Here is a 19,060-nt window from a genome sequence, read left to right as displayed (position 1 = left end):
CCAAGGATTGCCCTGAGGAGCTTGTCAGTTTAGATGTGTTAAGTTAGCTAGCACTGTCCAAGTCCCTACCTGGGGGGGAGCCTCAGAGCCACTGTGAGCTGAGGAAGGGGCAGTGGGCATCCCCAGCCCAGCCACTCTCAGCCTTCTCCCCTACGCTTTAGTTCACACCGACTGCCCTGCTGAGTTTTATGGGCGCTGAGAGCCATATAACGCCTTCTTAGACAATAAGTAAATGAGGAGATAGGATTTTAGATCAGAACCCAGGGCCTCTGCCCTCTGTGTCCAGTGCTTTTTCCAAGACCCTGCAGTGGCCTCGGGCTTAGCACAGATTAGGTCTTAATGAAGGCTCATTTTCAGCCCCTGACACTCCTAGGCTCCCCTGAGCTGGAAGAGAGACTGCTGCCAGGCAGGGGAGCTTGAGTCGGGAACTGTCTGAGCTGGACAGTGCTGAGTTCTGGACACAAGTGTGGCTTTGGGGTGAATCTGGGTGGGAGGGGGAAAGGAGACACCCAGCCTCACCTTGGTCAACTGGTCCCCCTCGTGCCAGAAGCAGAAGCCTGAGCAGATGGTCTCCCCACGCCTGTACTCCGAGGTCTCGAGGTGCGTGGGCAGGGTAACTGACCTCATCGCAATGACATAGGGGTCCCTGGAATGGAGGAAGGGTGTGGAGGGGACACAGGAGAGGGTGAGGGCCTGGTTCCAGAGTCTGAGGCACACAGAGCCTGGCTCTGGGCCAAGCTGCAAAGAGGAGATGCCTGTGGGATAGCAGGTCTGAGCTCACCAGGAGCCAGCGTCACTGCACTGTGGACTTTCTGGAAAAGCCCCTCCACTGCAGACACTCAGGAAGCAGTGTCGCTCTTTGGGATTTTTGTGCTTCATCTTTTTGCCTGTCTCTAGCAGAAGTGATGCCGTCTCTCTGGCATCCCCACCATGGCACAGCTGACAGCCTCACCACCCTTCAGCCAACACAGGGCCTTCAGAGGCTGGAGGCCAAGGAGTCAGCCATGTGAGAACTGGCCTGTCTGTGGCCTGGGACAAGGCGCCCTCACTACCCCAGGGACAGAGACCACCCCGCTTTAGAGCATGAGTGACTAGAGGGGCCAGGCATCCCCGTGTCCTCCATTCTACCCACAGTAAGACCACTGCGGCCAGTAGGAAGCAGAGGACTGACTCTAGGCTGATGTCCCCTCCCTGGGGAGGAAGATGAGCCCTGCCCACCTCCCACCCCAGAAGGCAGGCACGCACCTGTTGTCACAAGGCTTCCGCCGAGAGGCCAGGATCACAAAATCCTGGGGCTTGGGGTCACCACCGAGGGCGGGGCTGATGATGTGGTAGATGGCATCATCCTCGTCCACCTGCTGCACTAGCTCCACGCTCCTGTACAAAACGCACGGGCGTCACACCAGCTCCTCGTGTGAGAGCAGATCTGACCCAGGCCCTCCCGTGCTTCGGCTGCCCTGAGCAGATGCTTGGGGGGTATTTCACCCCTAACACTGCTCAGCAGGGACCACAGGAGGGCAGAAAAGGCTGTCAAGATAAACACACACACGGGCACACAGACACATACACAAGCAAATGAACACACACACCCGTGGGCACACACGTGCACAGACGCATAGATAGACACCCACCGATGCACACGCAAAACTATGGGTGTCTGTCTATGTGCGGGTGCACATACCCTACACAGATGTGTGATGAGTTAGGAGTCGTACTGAATATTTAGTGAGCGCCCACTGTGTGCCAGACACTGCTCTAAGAGCGTTATGGGTACTATCTCAACCCCACATCAGCCCATGCAGTTGGTACTCTTAGTATCCCCATTTTATAGATGAGGGGGCCGAGACTCAGAGAAATAACTCACCTCCGGCCACAGAGCTAATAAGGAAGCAGGTGTGGGACGTGCTTGGGCTGTTGGGCGCCAGAGCTATGCCCCTCAGGCCCAGGCACACTGCACGCATGTGCCCAGGTAGACACACGTAGGCTTACACCAACACGCGCACACACACAAGGACATCCACGCAGAGACACACACAACCACGTCCAGACCCGCCACCTTTTCCTTGCTCTCCCGCCCACCCTGGAAGCTGCCTCAGGAACGGGGCAGCTGTGGGCAGGGTGGAGGAAAGCTGCTAGGGCCTCCCTTCCCCTCAGGACACACCCCCCCAATCCCATCAAGCCTCAAGCTCTGATCGGGCCTTCAAGGCCCACACCAGCCCGCCTCCTCCAAGAAGCCTTCCTACCACATGCCCAACCCCTTCTCCCCAACATCCACCACCAAATCGCCTCTCAGGCTTCCAGGATGGCATGGCCAGCAGGCCTGAGGCAAACCTAGACCAGGGCTTTTTAAAGCAACTCAGCCCTTCTTGCAAAGAAACCTTATGCAGAAAGCCTGTGTGTGAACAGCTACAAGCAGGCCTGCTTTGGTGAAGAGAGATGGGGAAAGGTAGGGGAAGGCCAATTTGTCAAATATCAACTCACCAAATGACCTGCTTACTGAATTTCCAAATGCACAGATCCTTCTTATGGATACCCTGAGGAATATAGGCTCCTCTTAATAAGCCATTGGAGAAATGATCAAAGAACCCCCAAAGGAGGGTGTTGGCATAACAGAAAGTGACTTGAAAGGGATTTGAAAAAATGCCAGTTTCAACTTTAACATTCCCATATTAAACACTGAAATTTTGGCTATTTTCCTAAGCAAAAACTTACATGGAGAGTCAATAAATTTGGGGAACAAGTGCATTTATAGGAACAACATTTATATTCAGGAACTCACTACATTGAAAAACAACATTCCTGTACACTCATCTACATATCCACATGAAGAACTGGCAAACTTGGTAAATTCAGCAAATTGGCCGTTCTCTGAGTTACCATGAGTCTGGGAGGGGTTCCCACCCATCCCCTCCACTTCCAGCTACCTCCCCAAGCAGTCCCTGAGCCCCCTCTGGGAAGGCAGAACTCCACAGAAGACGCTTTGAAAATCACTGATCTATCCCTGGGTGCAAATCTACAACCCACACCTCAAGTACCCATTTTAAGAGGAGGGAAACTGAGGCCCAGAAAAGACATGACTTGCCAAGACTTAAACCCAGGCCCCCGACTCCAATTCCAGGCTCACGCTCTTCCCTGAGGGCTCAGACTACCCTTGACTCTGATGCTCACCTAACACATAACCAAGTGCCCCACCCCCATCCTCCCTGCTAAAGGCCGGCAGGCGCTGAGCACAGTGGGGGGACGGCTCAGGAGGAGACACCTGAGGGCCCACCTCCGCACCCCACCCCGCTGCCCTCACCGGTAGTGCTTGTCCCATTCGGGCCTCCGACGGAGGTCTGAGAGCAGCAGGAAGGCCTGGGCGGCGTCCACGTGCACCAGCATCTCCATGTGGAAGGAGAGGAACTTGTCCTCCTCTAGAGTGTACAGGCGGACCTGCGTGGGCCAGAGGGCAGCCTCGTTCCCGTGCCTCCGCCTCAGCCTATGCTGGGGACCGGGGCTGGAAGCTCAGGGTTGCCACTGATTGCTGTGTGACTGTGAACAAGTGACTCAACCTCTCTGAGCCTTGGTCGCATTCCCATGAAAATGGGGAGATTGAGCACAAGTGGATAGGAAGGTGTCTGAAGGAGCAGTGACTGCATGCATAAGCACAGGATGGAATGGTACTCACTACGAGATGGAACAAACTCAAACAGGCACTCAACACGAGTGAACGACTTGTGCCAAGAGAAAGAAGTCAGATTGAAAGCTTATATACTGTATGACTCTCCGTATTGGACATTCCCAAAATAGACAAAACTAAAGGGACAGAAAACTGATCCGTGGTTTCCTGGGGCTGGGGGTGGGAAGAGGCTTGACCACAATGGGGAATGAGAGAGACTGGGGGGATTATGGAAATGTTCTGTATCTTGATTATGGTAGTGATTCTGTAACTTTATGTGTTTTCCAAACTAGTAGAATTATACAGTAAAAATTTACTACATGTAAATTATACCTCAATTTTTTTAATGTGGAAAAATTTTGTTAAAAGGAGATAAAGAAGCAGGGGCCAACACAACAACAGAATGAATCCTCAGAGCCAGGTGCCATCCAGCCCCCTAAAGTCACAGGCAAAAGTGGCAGAGCTCAAGTCCTCCCTCAGCCCGCGCTTGCCCCAGGCCCCCATCCCAGCAGCGTGTCACTGTAGAAGGAGCAGAGAGAGGGAGGACGCAGTGAGGGAGGACGAAATGGGAGGCAAGAAGGTGGGTGGGCAGGAGAGGATCGGGAGGGGGGACCCCCACTCCAGGCCCTGGCGGGGCAGGTTTGCTTCTATAACTGGGCTGGTTTCATGACCTCATCCAGCTCCTTTTAAGGAATCTCCCTTTGACTGGAGTGCTTTGAGAACGTTTTTGTGTCTCACAGTCAGCCACCTCTGGTGGCTCCGAGGAGGAAGGAAAGCTGGGAGGGTGGGGTAAGCTACCTGGCTGATCTCTGAGGACAGCACCCAGTTGTCCCTGGCCACGAGCATCTTCAGGGAGGAGACGTTGTTGTAGCTCAGGTACACCTGGACAGAGCACACAGAGAAGCCTCAACTTCCGCCTTCCTCGGGGGCTCCGTGCCGGGCTGCGCTGGGGTGGGGAGAGGAAACTGGACGTGAAGGAAGGAGCCCTTGGCTTTGGGAAAGGAGGCCGGGGCTTGGCAGACTCCTCCTCCTCTTGGGGCCCCAGCTCCCTCCTGCCAAGCAAAGGGACACAGGAAAGCCCTGGGCTACCTGTGCCAGTCTTGCGGCAGCAGTATCCTGTCCCCTCCGGGCCTACCTCCAAACCCGCTCACAAGAGGGGAGGATCGGGGATCCCAACAGGCCTGAGAACGGGCCGCTCAGAGCAGAAGGCCTTACCTGGTTGCTAGGGTCCCAGGGGACAGAGAGGGGCATCTCCGCCTGCTTACAGGACACGATGTACTTCCTGGGAGAGAGGGAAAACAACAACCTTGTTCCCTAGGGAGCCCATCTCTTTCCACAGACTTCACTGCTGGCTTACTGTGTGCCAGGCCCTGTGCTCAGCCCAGCGGCGTGGGAGAGACTCCTGTCTGGCCAGGGAGACTGGATGGGCACACAGAAAACAGCAGCTGAGGACATACACACTCAGAGGCGGGGGCGGGCTCGGGAAAGGTGCGGACCCCCAACACCCTTGCTGAGCGACTTCACTCTGGCTAAAGCGACTTCACCCTATGCCTCAGTGTCCTCAGCTGTAAAATGGGATCAGTGGTCACACCTGCCTCCTCATGGGGTCGTCACAGGGAGAACAGTGCTTGGCACATGGTAAACCCTCCATATATGCACACTTTTCTTATTAACATCGGATGGTGAATCCTGGTGCGTTGACAGCCCTTTCAAGTTTGTGAAGTGCTTTCACAGCAGTCATTCACGCCTGGATTTGCTTCTTAAGCAATTGCATCTCCTCTCAGAGCCTTTCTTTCTTCATCTGCCAAACGGGCATCAGAGTCAATGGGAGGAACACAAGAAGTAAATTTGGTCACACCTGGCCAGGTTCAAATTCTCATTCTGCCCATCATTCCTATCTGAGTGCCCGTGGCCACCTAATCCCTCTGTCCTCGCCTGTACAAGGGGCCAGTAAGACCACTGGGTCATGAGGCCAAGACCAGAGGCTGCCTGGATGTAAAGGCGCGGCCCAGGGGAAGCACCGAAGAAACACAAGTTCCCAGGGCCAGGGAGCAGACAGGGAAGGCCTAGAGTCGTGTCCACTCGCACCGCCCGGCCCCCACTTTCCTGTCCAGGCGAATCTTCTTCCTGGCACTGGCCTCTCGGTACCGCCGCTCACCATCCTGGGGAGAGGAGCAGAGACAGACTGTGGTGCAGGAGGGACAAACAGCTTGCCCCCGCCCCCATTACTGCCTGCCCCCTTCCCCAAAGGGCCCAAGGAGACCCTCCCTGCAGCCCTAAAGTGAAGTTCAGATCTCACCGGGGCAGCCTGCCCAGGACAGTGCCCCGTCGCTGAGCTCCAGCCCCAGCTTCCCCTGAGGCTCCCTGTGTGACTTTGGGAACACCACCTGCCCTCATCGTACCTGCTTCCTCCTCCGTAAAAGGGGATCCCCAAAGGGCACTTACAATGCTAAGAACCCACATTTACTGAGTACTTGCTATGGGCAGACATGCTTCTGAAGTGTTTTCCATGCAAAACTGCATCTAAGCATTATGATAACCCTCTGAGGTTGGCACTAGTACTATCCCCAATTATTTTATTTCATTTCATTTCATTTTATTATTTTAATTGCCTGCACTGTGCGGCTTGCGGGATCTCAGTTCCCCCACCAGGGACTGAACCCGGGCCACGGCAGTGAAAGCCCAGAATCCTAACCACTAGGCCACCAGGGAACTCCCAGTTCTATCCCCATTTTACAGAGGCGGAAACTGAGTCACAGAAAGGCTAAGTGGCTCAGCCAAGGTCACAGGGCTAAGGAGTGGGGACAGGAACAGCACCCAGATGGCCTGAACCCAGAGCCCACCCTCTGAACCACTACTTCTAACGTCTCCTGACTCGTGAACATTAAGTGGCAAAAGCCTGAAAGGGCCTCGTGGACTGTCTAGAGTCCCACCGCCTGCCAGGCTCCCTGCTCCTCCGGCCACCACCCATCCTGACTGCCCAACGCCCAGCTCTGGAGCGGGGGTCTTCACAGCCCATGCTCAGTCTTGTAAGGTGGGTGGGCTGGGTGGGTGACCTTCCTGGAGAGAAGGGAAAACCTCTCCAAGGTCACTCCCTGGCCCCCCCAGAAGCAAGCCCGAGCTGGGCCCAAAGGAGGCACAAGGGAACATCGTTTGGAGCCAGCCTTGAACCCAGGTCCCTGACTCTCATTTCTACGCTTTTTGCTCCCCTGTCACCATGGTCAGAGCAGTTGCCCCATACTCAGCCCGGAGCAAGGTCAGTATTTCCCCAACAGCCCTGCGAGGCAGGAGCTGCAGATACACCCTCTTTACAGATGGGGAGTGAAAGCTCGCAGAGGGCACCTGCTAGAACGTGGCCAAGGTGGGGTTCCAACCCACCTCTGACCCCAAAGCCAGTGCTCTTACAGCTCTGCAGGCTCATGAATGCCTGTTAACACCCAGCACGTGGTCTGAGTTCTTCCAGGAAGCACAGGGTGCCTTCCTTGCTCGAGGAGCATCCCCGGGGGCGGGTTATACCGGGGCACTCGGGGCTGGCTGTGCCCCAGCAGAAGGGCAGAGCTGGGTCCACTCCCCAGTCCTATCACCCTGGGCAGAGAGGGAGGGGGGCTGGTAGTGGGGCACTCACCCCAGGCTGGGGTCGAATCCAGGGCAGCATCTGAGGCTGGTTATCTGCATCGAGGACCACAAAGGTCATGAAGGCGCTGTTGATGTGCCGCCGCTGGGTCTCGGCCTCCTGGCGGTAGGCCTCCACACACACGCCCACCTCCATGCTGAGGGGAAAGGAGGGCTGGTCTCAGCTGGAAAGACCTCCCCGAGGCCACCCCCTCCCCAACACGCACGCACACATGCAGAGGCACACACGTACTCCTGCAGTTCCTCCCACAGCCCAGATCAGAGTCCGATGGGCAGGAAACCCACAACTGTTCCCTTTCAACAATGTTTACAGAGTGCCCACTGCACCCCTGGCCCCATGCTTGCCACTGGGGTCACAGAAATGAATAGACCAGTCCAGTCCAGGTCCTCACGGGCTAACAGATAGGGGATGGGGCAACAAACGTCTATATAAAATACGTCACGTAAGCTGCAAAGGGTGATGGAAAGACATAAGAAAGGAGGTGGAGGGGCAGAGGCTAATCTGAGAAAATGTTCATATGCCTATTCTAATAGCCGTAGCCATGCCCCTGACAGCTTGGTCGCTGCTGTTTCTGTATCTCCGACTGTCTTTATGAATAATAAAAGAGCAGCCACCTCCATTCCCCCTCACTTAGGAAGGTCTGTGATCCCAGAATGTAGACATTATGCAGATGGGGAAATCAAGACCTAGAACAGGGCGCTAACTTGCCCAAGGTCACACAACAGTCAGGAAGGAAGAGAACCTGCACTAGGAACCAGGCCTCACAGCTCCTACCTAGTTCAGGGATTTCCCCCTGCATGACAGTAGAATGTGTGATAGTCAGACTGTGAATAGTAAAATAATAATAATTATTTTAATAATAAGCAGCAGGAATGGCTGACCTTCACTGAACGTTTTCTCTGGCATTCTACCAGTAACCCCTCATTGAATCCTCACAGCTACGAGGTTGTTGTGGTGAGCCCCATTTTCCAAGTGAAAGAAATGAGACTCAGAGGGGTTAAGGAACTTGCCCAAAGTCACACAGTTGATAAGCCATGAACCAAATTTGAACCCAGGCAACCTGGCTCCAGATCCCTCACTTTTAACAACTACGCTATCATTGAAAATGACCAAATCTTTGAAATCACCAAGAAGCTTTCGTGGGGGTATCAGAATTCATTCCAAAGGTAAGGGCTCTGGGAACTAACTGCTGTTTTAGGAAAAGGGTAGGAAAGGGTTTGATAAACAAGGGAACACTGGCAAGAGGTGGCCCTGTGACCTGAGCATCCACAGTGTGGCAGGACCAGAGACAGGAGCCAGGGAGAGAGACAGAGACACACCAAGCACATGGTGTGACCTGTGACAGCGGCAGGCACAGGGCTCGGGAGACCAGAGAAGGAACATCAGAGCTGAATCTTGGTGATGGTAAAGGGACCCAGCAGCCAGGCAGAGTTCAGATCTCATAGACCTCATCTACAGGGGAAACAGTTCCTGCAGTTTTGCAGTAAGGTCCCTTCTTATGTCAGGAAGAGCCCTCAACCCCAAGAGGCCCCATCTCACCCATCCCAGCCGCATACCTGTTCTTAAAAGCGTTGTTCACGATGGCCTTCAGCACCAGACGGTCCCCAACCTGGGACGGGCCCCGGAAGTGGAACATCTCAATGGCCTTCAGCGTAGGGTGGGCATGGCACAGCCGGCTGGAAGAGGCGGGGGTCAGGGGGACAGGACAAATGCCTCCAGTGCTTCAGCCACTGGCTTCGGCCAGCCTTCTCCTGCTGCCCCCATCCCCAGACCCAGCCCAGAACCACACGTACCACCCTCTGGCCCACCCACTCCCACCCAACCCAGTGACAGCTCTGCCCAGAGGAAGAGAACTAAAGTCCAATATCACAGCTTAGAATACTGAGGTCTACGTGCGTAACTGGAAAAAAGCTGAATTTGAGGTGACATAGGAAAGGTAACCTCAGGTAACATAGGCTCGCGGTAAACCTTTTCCTTCTAACTTTTACACCCTAGCACCTGCTTTTCCTACTATCTGGAAGCCCTCCCCTTACCCAAAGCTACTCGTCATTCAAGGCCCAGATGAAGTACTCCTCCTCCAGAAAGCCTTCCCTGACTATCCACACTCTGACCCTCCTCTGAGATCTTATTACTCTCATAGCCTGGTCTGCCCAAAATAGCATTGCTTATGTACTGTGTCCACAGGTTAAACACAGAGGAGGGGCCACTGGAGCTGGTCTCTAAAGGGTGAGGAAGAATTTGCCTGGCTGAGGAGAACGTGGGTTGGGGAGGGCACTCATGGCAGAGCGAACAGCAAGTACAAAGCCATGGAGGTATGAGAGTGTCAGTTAGTGAATGTCAGTTATCATAACTATAAAAACAAGCCCCGATACTTGGAGCAGAACCAGACCTGGACTGGCACAGAGGTTATAGGAAAAGGAAGTAATTATTTCCACCTCTAGGGAGAAGGAAACAGGGAAAGAAGCTTCATGGAGGAGATGGGCAGGATTTTAGCAGACAAAGAATACTGGAGTTGGCATGATGGGAAGCCAGCCAGGAGTGAAGGCGGGGGATGGGAGCATGGAGCATTGGAAGGAGAAAGGCAAATGGCTTGATTTGCAAGAAGTGTTAAGATCCAGGAAGCAAGCGAGAAGGGCCAGGGCAAGGGGAGGCCCTGGTGCCAGCCGGGGGGCTTGGCATTTCCCATGCCATGATGGGAACCACGGAAGGAATGGTGAGCTCACAGAAAATCATTCCTCTCTGGTTCTCTGGGTCTGAAAGAAAAGCCAAGCTTCTGAAGCCTTGAATGCCAGTACCAAGCTGGGGTTTCTCCCGCAGAGACAGCTGGCCAAGGGAAGGAGGAAGAGAAAGGAGGGGAGGCACAGGCAGGGCACTTCCCTCACCTGGCTGCAATGGTGGCCACGTTCTCCATCCAGGCCATGATCTGGCCCCCGAAAGTATTGCCCTGGTGATTGGCGTGTGGGGGCAGGACCAGCTCCACACTCTCCACTCGGGTCTTCTCGGCTGGCACCATGCGACTACAGTCTCTGCTCTCCAGATCTGACCAGAGAGGCGCAGAGGGAGGGAGGCGGGGAGGTGAGAAAATTCCCAAGGGCAGACCCTCCCCGTGCACAGCCCAGGACCCCCATGCCCACCAGTCCACCCCACACAGATTCTTTAATTTATTCAGCACCAAGGAGGTGCCGTGCATCTCCCATCTCCTGGGGTGGGGAGAGCTCATCAGGGAAGGCCTGTGAAAGAGGTAGCCTTTCACCTGGCTTGCAGGCTGCTCAGAGATGCCACAGGCAGGGAGGAGGGGAGGTTGAAGGCCTGAGCCAAGTTGTGGAGACCAGACAGGCAGGACAGTCACAGGGAGCAACGAGGCCTTGGCTTAGCTGGAGCTGAGGGCAAGTAAAGGGACAGCACCAGATGAGACTGAGTGGTCAGCCAAGGGCCTGGATGCCAGGCTCAGGCATTTGGACTGACGCTTGGGGAGAAGGGCTGTCAAGACAGGAGGGATCTACAGGGGCTGCAGTGGGATGGATGGTTCCCATGGGCCTTGACAACTGTAGAAAGAGCTGGGCCTGCCCAGCCATGGCCTCCGGGCCCAGCATAAATAACAGCACACGGAATTCAGAGCACAGCTCACTGCCTTCACTGGTGTTTGCTACTTCCGCCTGCTCTCTCTCCACTCTGGGCAGCTGAACTACCCTTGGCTGGTCCTAAAATTGCCTCCTTTAGGTTTCAAGGATGACTTTGCATTCTAGTGTTCTGGACATCAGTGAACAAATCCGAGGTCACCCCTCTAGGCTTTTGCCCAGCCTGTGCCCTCTGTCAGAAAACCCTGCCTCACCTCTCCACCTGTCAAAATCCTCCCAGTCCAAAGTGGACCTTTGTGTGCTGGTACAGGACCCTCTCCAAGATATGCTTTAAGGGGAGAGAAGCAAGATACAGAACAGTATGTACTGTATGTTTACTTTTGGGTAAAAAGAGAGGGCAAACTGGTAGGTAGTGTGCTTAAATATGCAGAGAATACTTCCGGAAAGATGCCCCCAAATGACGAACAGTAGCTGCCTCTGGAGGGAGCCTTGGTTCTGGGGTAGAAGAGAGTCTTGCTTTTTACTCTATCTCTATCTACCTACCTACCTAGCTACCTATCTGTTTTTTGAAAAGTCCTAGGGTTTCAAGGCCAAGCTCAAAACTACCTTCCCAAATACCTTGACTCCTAGAGACCCAAATGCATTTAGCGGATTAAAAGGGTTTTCTGTATGTCCCGGCTCCATCTTCATGGCTCCTGGGAGCTGGGTGAGATGTCCAAACGCTCCCTTTTCCCCAAAGGAACCTTGAGGCAGGAGGGCCATCCAGGCCTGAGGCCACCCATGGGTGGACATCCCAAGGAGATTCCCTTCCTCCCTCTGCTCAGTAAGGGCCCAGGACAGAGGGGCCCATGCAGGACATGGGCTGCCTTCCCTACGCACGGCGCTCACCATCCTGAATGACGCAGTTGGCCAGGAGGTCCTTGATGGTGTCTGTGTAGACCAGCCGCATGCGCCGGCGCTCGGCTGCCACGCTGTGCTCTGTCTTCTCCTCCTCGGTCCGCAGCGTGATCTGCTTCAGCTTCACCTGTGGCAGGGGGTGAGGTGGGGGGTGCTCAGGACAAGTTTCCTGGAATAGCGTGAGAGCCTGTCCCCCAAACGGCCATCTCACGCCTGGGGCTGCTGGATGGTTACAAGTCTTGCCCCCTCTTTGTCCCCATCTTCCATCTCCCTGTTGACTGATACATCACTTTCATCCTCCAGTGTCCCTGTCCCCATTCTTGGGCAAAGGCACTGTGGATGGGGGGTGTTGATGCAGGACATGGGAGGCAATGTAGAGAACTGGAGGATCCTGGGGTGCGAGGTGCACAGGGAGAGGTGGGGAAAAGCAGAGCGGGGAGGCGCCTGGGGTTCAACCACAGCACGGGGTGGGCCTTCTTCTGGGGATTCCCTGCTGTGCCTCCACCTCTACCCCTCCACCAACCCCCAGAATCACCACGTAGACAGGCACCCAGGTGGTCCGGCACCATCGGGTGGTCAGGTGTAGCCACCTACCTTGGAGACCTCCCGGTGGGCCACAAAGGTGGCCAAGGCCTTGCACACGCTCCACTGCTTGTCAGAGCACAGGTCCTCGGAGGCCACCTGGATGCCCACCTGGAGAGGAAGAGCAAGGTGGACGACTGAGGAGGGAGGAAACAGAGCTCACCAACCCGAGGGCCCGCAGGTAGAGACAGCAAGTCCCATCCCAGGCCTGGCCTCTGATGCTTCTGTGTCACCTACCAAGTCCAGGGGGCTAGAGACCTGGGGTGGGGTCTGATTCTGCCCCTGGCTCCCTGGGACACCTTGAGCAAGTCACTTCCTTTCTCTGGGCCTCAGTTTCCTCATCTGTAAAATGGGAATGATGGGGCCCTCTTCCAGAGCTCACAGAGCCCCGTGCATCCCCAGAGAGTCCTCCCGTTAAACCTTCAACAGCCCTGCTGCATAGGGATCACGTTCCCGTTCTACAATGTGCAGACAGGCTGTGGGAGGTGAGCTAATGGGCGGAAGTCCAGCGCCCTCCTCCAGACCACTGCCTTCAGGGTCAGGCACAGCGGCTATCTTCCCTGTATTCCTGAGACCACCTGGCTGCTGAAGAGAGGGTCTGAGACTAGGTGTGAAGACTCAGAAGGCTGGAAGTCAAGGCTCACATTGGAATCTACATGGCTTGGTGACCTGGGGCAAATCCCTTCACCTCCCTAGCCTCAGTTTTCCCTTCTGTATTATGGATATTGGACATTGCCCTAGGATCCCCCCAACCCTGTCAGCTGTTTCAGAACTCTGCTGCCTCAATCGGGGCACTGTGAGCGTGAATGTGAGTGTGCCCGAGCTGGCGGCTGAGAATGAAGAGGAGGTAGAAACCCACCCACCCACCTGCTCACCTCCATACTGGAGTTGAAGGCCCGGTTCACCCTGGCCTTGATATTCACCACTTGTCCAACACTGAGGAGAGAAAAGCAGGAGGTAAGCTTTCCAAGAGGGGACAGAGGGAGAGAACAGGTGTCTCTGCTGAGAGGCACTGGCAGGAGAACATCATGGCATATGGAGCATATTCACATCTACCATGTCACTGAGTCCTCAAAGCAAACCGGCAAGACAGTGTTAGCACCTTATTCTACAGGCGGGGAAGCTGGGGCAAGAGAAGTGGCATGATGTCATTCATCTCCCCCTTTCTCCCGCTTCCCCTTGTCCAATGAATGCTCAAGCTTCTCTTTGCTCTCAGCTTAACAGTCCTTCCTAAGGAAAGCTCTCCCTACCCTCCCGGAGCCCCATAAGGTTCACCCGCCTAACACTTCTTCCAACAGATTGACCTCTGTCTGCCCCACAGTCCTTAAGCTCTGATGGGGCAAGGATCATGTCTGTTTTGCTCACCACTGAATCTTCAAGTCCTTGCACATGGCACAAGGTAAGCCATGAATAGTGGCCTACTGAATTAATGAATTCCACAATTATTGAATGCCTACTAAGCACAAGATAACTATAAACACAGGGTAGGAAGGGAAAGAATACCTACTATGTGCCAGGTACTTTGCACGACCTCATTTGAACCTCAGAACAAGTTTGGCAGGTAGGTTTAGGGGGGACTGAGTATCAGAGAGGGTAAGCCATTTGCCTAAGGTCACCCAGCTAAAGATGGACAGAGCCAGGGTTCTAGACTGATTCTACCGAGCACCCTAGCCCTGCTCTTCCCAGCTGCAGCTGTCCCTCTGGAATGACTCCCAGGTCCAGATGAACATCAGAATCCCTGAGCGAGCCACTTTGCTGCCCTGTGCTGACTTTTTTTTTTTTAACTATTTATTTATTTATTTTTGGCTGCGTTGGGTCTTCATTGCAGCGCGCAGGCTTCCTCTAGTTGCGTCCAGCGGGGCTACTACTCTTCGTTGCGGTACACGGGCTTCTCCTTGTGGTGGCTTCTCTTTGTTGTGGAGCACGGGCTCTAGGCACGTGGGCTTCAGTAGTTGTGGTGCATGGGCTTAGTTGCTCCGTGGCATGTGGGATCTTCCTGGACCAGGGCTCAAACCCGTGTCCCCTGCATTGGCAGGCGGATTCTTAACCACTGCACCACCAGGGAAGTCCTGACTTGTTCATTTCTGTTATTATTATTATTTTTTTAGTAGTTCTAATAGTCAGGTAGGGGACTATCATTTTTAGGAGATGCATGCTGACATATGGAGGGATGAAGTGTCATGATGTCTGCAACTTACTTTCAAATAGTTCACACAACAGTGATACTGTGGATTCCATTCCAGACCATGGCAGTAAAGCAAATATCGCAATAAAGCGAGTCACACAATTTTTTTGGTTTCCTGGTGTATATAAAAGATATGTTTGCACTATACTGTAGTGTATTAAGTATGCAATTGAAATATGTCTAAAAAGCAATATACATACCTTAATTTAAAAATACCTTCTTGGGACTTCTCTGGTAGCGCAGTGGTTAAGAATCTGCCTGCCAATTGAGGGGACACAGGTTCGAGCCCTGTTCTGGGAAGATCCCACATGCCACGTAGCAACTAAGCCTGTGCGTCACAACTATTGAGCCTGTGCCCTAGAGCCCGTGAGCCACAACTACTGAGCCCGCGTGCCACAACTACTGAAGCCCGTGTGCCTAGAGCCCGTGCTCCGCAACAAGAGAAGCCACTGCAATGAGAAGCCCATGCACCGCAACAAAGAGTAGCCCCCGCTCGTGCAACTAGAGAAAGCCCGCGTGCAGCAATGAAGCCCCAATGCAGCCAAAAATAAATAATAAATAAATAAACTTAGTTAAAAAAAAAAAAACTTTCTTGCTAAAAAATGCTAACCATCATCTGAGCCTTCAGCGAGTTGTAATCTTTTTGCAACAGTAACATCAAAGATCACTGATCACAGATCACCATAAAAAATATAATAATAATGAAAAAGTCTGAAATATTGCAAAAATTACCAAAATGTGACACAGAGACACTAAATGAGCCAATGTCGTTGGAAAAATGAGGTCAATAGATTTGCTTGATGCAAGGTTGCCACAAACCTTCAATTTGTAAAAAAATGCGATATCTGCAAAGGGCAATAAAATGAGGTCTGCTTGTGTTTATCCACATACAGATAAAGCAAATTCAGCAAAGTGTTCATTATTAACTCTCAGTAGGGATGATCACAGCACTATTCAACTTTCTATAATTTTGAAAGTTTTCATAATAAAAAAGTAGAAAAAAAAACTTCCCTCATCCCCCAAGTAAAAGTAAGTCTATTTTTTGCAGTGCTAAAAAAAGAGAAAGAAGTTTATGACCCTTCCCCTTCCTCCTCCTCCCCTCCCCCTCTCTAGCCCTTCCGCAAAGCCAAGCAGTAACCCATTTGGATTCCCAAGCTTCTCTTCCTTCCTGACTGTCCTCCATCTCACAGCTCAGGCCAAAACTGGCTCCATCCCCAGGGTCATTGCCCAGCCTCCTTGGGCCCCCTTCAAGCTGCTAATTTCCCAACACCCCTCCAGAGGCAGCTCCAACAAACAAACATGACCCCTGTTCAAGCCCTTCCCCAAGACCAATTTACTAGCAGGGGACAGAGGAACATGTTAAATGACACCACAGTGATGCTAACAGCAAAACCCAGATGATGAAGAACTCTAGATAACCAGGTTTCTTCAACAAATAAACTTTGGGTTTCCCTGGTGGCGCAGTGGTTAAGAATCCGCCTGCCAGTGCAGGGGACACGGATTTGAGCCCTGGTCCGGGAAGATCCCACATGCCACGGAGCAACTAAGCCCGTGGGCCACAACTACTGAGCCTGTGCTCTAGAGCCCATAAACCACAACTACTGAAGCCCACACACCTAGAGCCCGTGCTCAGCAACAAAGGGAAGCCACCACAATGAGAAGCCCGTGCACCGCAGCAAAGAGTAGCCTCCACTTGCCGCAACTAGAGAAAGCCCGCGCACAGCAATGAAGAGCTAACGCAGCCAAAAATAAATCTATTTATTTAAACAAACAACAAACAAACTTCAAGAGAAGACAGATAGAGAAGGAGAGGGAGCGGGGAGGAGAGGGTAGTTGGAGAGGGTGTTGTGGGGAGATGTAGGACCTAAGGGTTAAAAAAAGACTTAAGAGGGGGCTTCCCTGGTGGTGCAGTGGCTGAGGGTCCGCCTGCTGATGCAGGGGACACGGGTTCCTGCCCCGGTCCGGGAAGATCCCACATGCCGCGGGGCGGCTAGGCCTCTGAGCCTGCGCGTCGGGAGCCTGTGCTCCGCAACGGGAGCGGCCACAACAGTGAGAGGCCCGCGTACTGCAAAAAAAAAAAAAAAAAAAAGACAAGAGGGAAGTCCCTGGTGGTCCAGTGGTTAGGACTCAGCACTTTCATTGCCAGGGCCTGGGTTCAATCCCTGGGCGGGGAACTAAGATCCTGCAAGGCATGGCCAAAAAAAAAAAACATTTAAGAGACCTAGCAACCAATTGCAACCTGATTTGCATCCTGACTTGAGCAACAAAAATAACTGTAAAGCAAAACAAAATTAAAAAACAAATTCATGAGACATTGTGGGCAACTGAATGCTGACTGGATATTTGATGTTAGTGAGAAACTGTTCATTTTCTTTAGGTGTGGTAGTGGTATTGATATTATGTTTTAAAAAGTTCTTATCCATTAGAGATACATTTTGTGATATTTTAAATTTTTTTTAGAATTTTAATTAAATTAAATTAATTTATTTGTTATGTTTTGGCTACGTTGGGTCTTCGTTGTGGCGTGTGGGCTTTCTCTAGTTGCGGTGAACAGGGGTTACTCTTGGTTGTGGCACACAGGCTTCTCACTGCAGTGGTTCCTCTTGTTGCGGAGCGCAGGCTCTAGGTGTGCAGGCTTCAATAGTTGTGGCACGCAGGCTCAGTAGTTGTGGCACACAGGTTCTAGAGCGCAGGCTCAGTAGTTGTGGCGCACGGGCTTAGTTGCTCCGTGGCATGTGGGATTTTCTCAGACCAGGGCTCAAACGCGTGTCCCCTGCATTGGCAGGAGGATTCTTAACCACTGCGCCACAAGGGAAGTCCTTTGAGATATTTTTAAATGGCAAAAGCAAAAACAAACAAAAAAACCTTCCCCAGCTTTCCTCAGGTATGGCCAGGCCTTTCCTGGCCACCAATCATGCTCCAGGCCTCTCCCCAGCTTACCCTCCTTCCCAGGATCCTCTACAGCTTTTCCCCCCACCCACACCCTTCTCTTCCCAGACTCACCTCCACTCCACTGGGTCCCGCAGCGTGTCCATCCATCATGTACACACCCCACCCCAGCCTTCTCTATCCCTTGCTCCTCCAAGTGCCAGATCTCGTGTTGGCAACGGAGACCCAGAGCTGGTCCGGACACGGCTCCACTGGCCTACAAATTGTCACTACACACAGTACTGGAGCCAGCTCAAACACCTCCTCCAGGAAGCCACCCTTGACTACCCTCTGTGCCACTCACTATACCCACCCCCAGACATATAGGCAATGAGGCCTGTTTGTTAAGAACAAGGGCTCTGGGGCCAGACTGCCTGGCTCGTAGTATGTCCTGGGTTCTCCACCAGCTGTATGACTTGAAGCAAGTTACTTCACTTCTCTGTGCCTCTGTTTTCTCACCTGTAAAATGAGGGTACTAATAGCCACGACCTCATAGGGTTGTTCTGAGGACTTAAGTTAATTAAAAAGACATTACAAATAATGCATCAATATTGGCTTATTGTGACAGAGGTACCATAGGAATGTAAGATGTTAATAACAGGGAATCTCGGTGTGGGGTATATGGGAACTCTGTACTATCTATAGTGTTTTTGCAAATCAAAAACTATTCTAAAATAAAAGACATTCAGAAAAAGTATTACAAAGCACCCCTATGCAGAGATCATTATTACCCTGGAATTCACTGCTTTGAATTGAAATTATGTTTCTCTATCTGCCTCCCTGCATTCTGGGAGCTCCTGGGGCACAGGGACTATGTTCCAGTTGACTTTGTGGACCCCAAACCCAGCATGGGCCCTGGTCCACAAGCAGTGATGAATGACTAAATAAGAGGATACGGGGACTAGCTAAACTTTTTCCTTAACCACAACTCGTGGGGCACCAGGAAGTCCTGAATAAGTCCTTGGCACCTCATGTCCTAGGCACTGAGATGGTTTAAGAGCAGACCTGGAGGCCGAAGCACCGTATGCAGCCCTGCAGCCTGTCCTGGGCAGAGGGCTCAGCATATGCTCCCTGGGTCCCAGCAAAGCTGTGCAGAGACAAAGCTCAGCACCATGTAATGAAGAGTCTTCTAACCAGTACAGACAGTTAAAAAAAGAAAAACCCGAAAGCCCAAAAAACCAGGAGGTAATGAGTTCCTCATCCCTGGGGGTACATGAGCAGAGGCTGAACGGTCCAAACTTCTGGGTCAGGCTCTGCCAAGGCACCTTATCTAGGGACCTCCCTACAGTCTGATGACCAATGACCCACAGAGAATGTCCAAGCTCAAAAAGGCATTCACTGATTAAGTCTAACCCCTTCCATTTTGAAGATAAGAAAACTGAGGACCAGAGAAAGAGACTGCCTTCCCCAAAGTCACACAGCACCCCATGACACTGCCTCAGCAGCACCCAGCTCCAGGCCTGACTGAGGGAGCTGCCAGCCACAGGGCAGCTGCCAGCCCACTGCCGCCCAGAGACCTTGCAGACGAGACGGGTCACTGCTCACCAAAGGCTGCCCCCTCTCCATCTGCAGAGGCCCTCAGTCAGCTGAGGCAGGTT

At 52.8% G+C, this 19,060-nt stretch overlaps 1 protein-coding gene across 1 annotated transcript in view; it reads right to left on the bottom strand.

Annotated features, from left to right (window-relative positions):
- ACOT11 (acyl-CoA thioesterase 11) overlaps nucleotides 1-19,060 on the bottom strand; it is a 107,094-nt gene that overhangs the window by 509 nt on the left and 87,525 nt on the right. The window contains exons 6-17 of the mRNA XM_065883487.1: nucleotides 13,225-13,285; nucleotides 12,362-12,460; nucleotides 11,759-11,894; nucleotides 10,175-10,331; nucleotides 8,849-8,968; nucleotides 7,284-7,428; nucleotides 5,761-5,820; nucleotides 4,874-4,936; nucleotides 4,457-4,540; nucleotides 3,299-3,432; nucleotides 1,246-1,377; nucleotides 520-646 (exon numbers count right to left, since the gene is read on the bottom strand). Of these exons, the coding sequence (XP_065739559.1) occupies nucleotides 520-646; nucleotides 1,246-1,377; nucleotides 3,299-3,432; nucleotides 4,457-4,540; nucleotides 4,874-4,936; nucleotides 5,761-5,820; nucleotides 7,284-7,428; nucleotides 8,849-8,968; nucleotides 10,175-10,331; nucleotides 11,759-11,894; nucleotides 12,362-12,460; nucleotides 13,225-13,285 (1,318 nt within the window). The remainder of the gene's footprint in view (nucleotides 1-519; nucleotides 647-1,245; nucleotides 1,378-3,298; nucleotides 3,433-4,456; nucleotides 4,541-4,873; nucleotides 4,937-5,760; nucleotides 5,821-7,283; nucleotides 7,429-8,848; nucleotides 8,969-10,174; nucleotides 10,332-11,758; nucleotides 11,895-12,361; nucleotides 12,461-13,224; nucleotides 13,286-19,060) is intronic.

The sequence above is a fragment of the Phocoena phocoena genome, chromosome 1 (assembly GCF_963924675.1).
Source record: "Phocoena phocoena chromosome 1, mPhoPho1.1, whole genome shotgun sequence".
Classification (NCBI taxonomy): Eukaryota; Metazoa; Chordata; class Mammalia; order Artiodactyla; family Phocoenidae; genus Phocoena; species Phocoena phocoena.
Note: the sequence above shows the minus strand (reverse complement) of the source record. Positions and strands in the feature narration are given on the sequence as shown.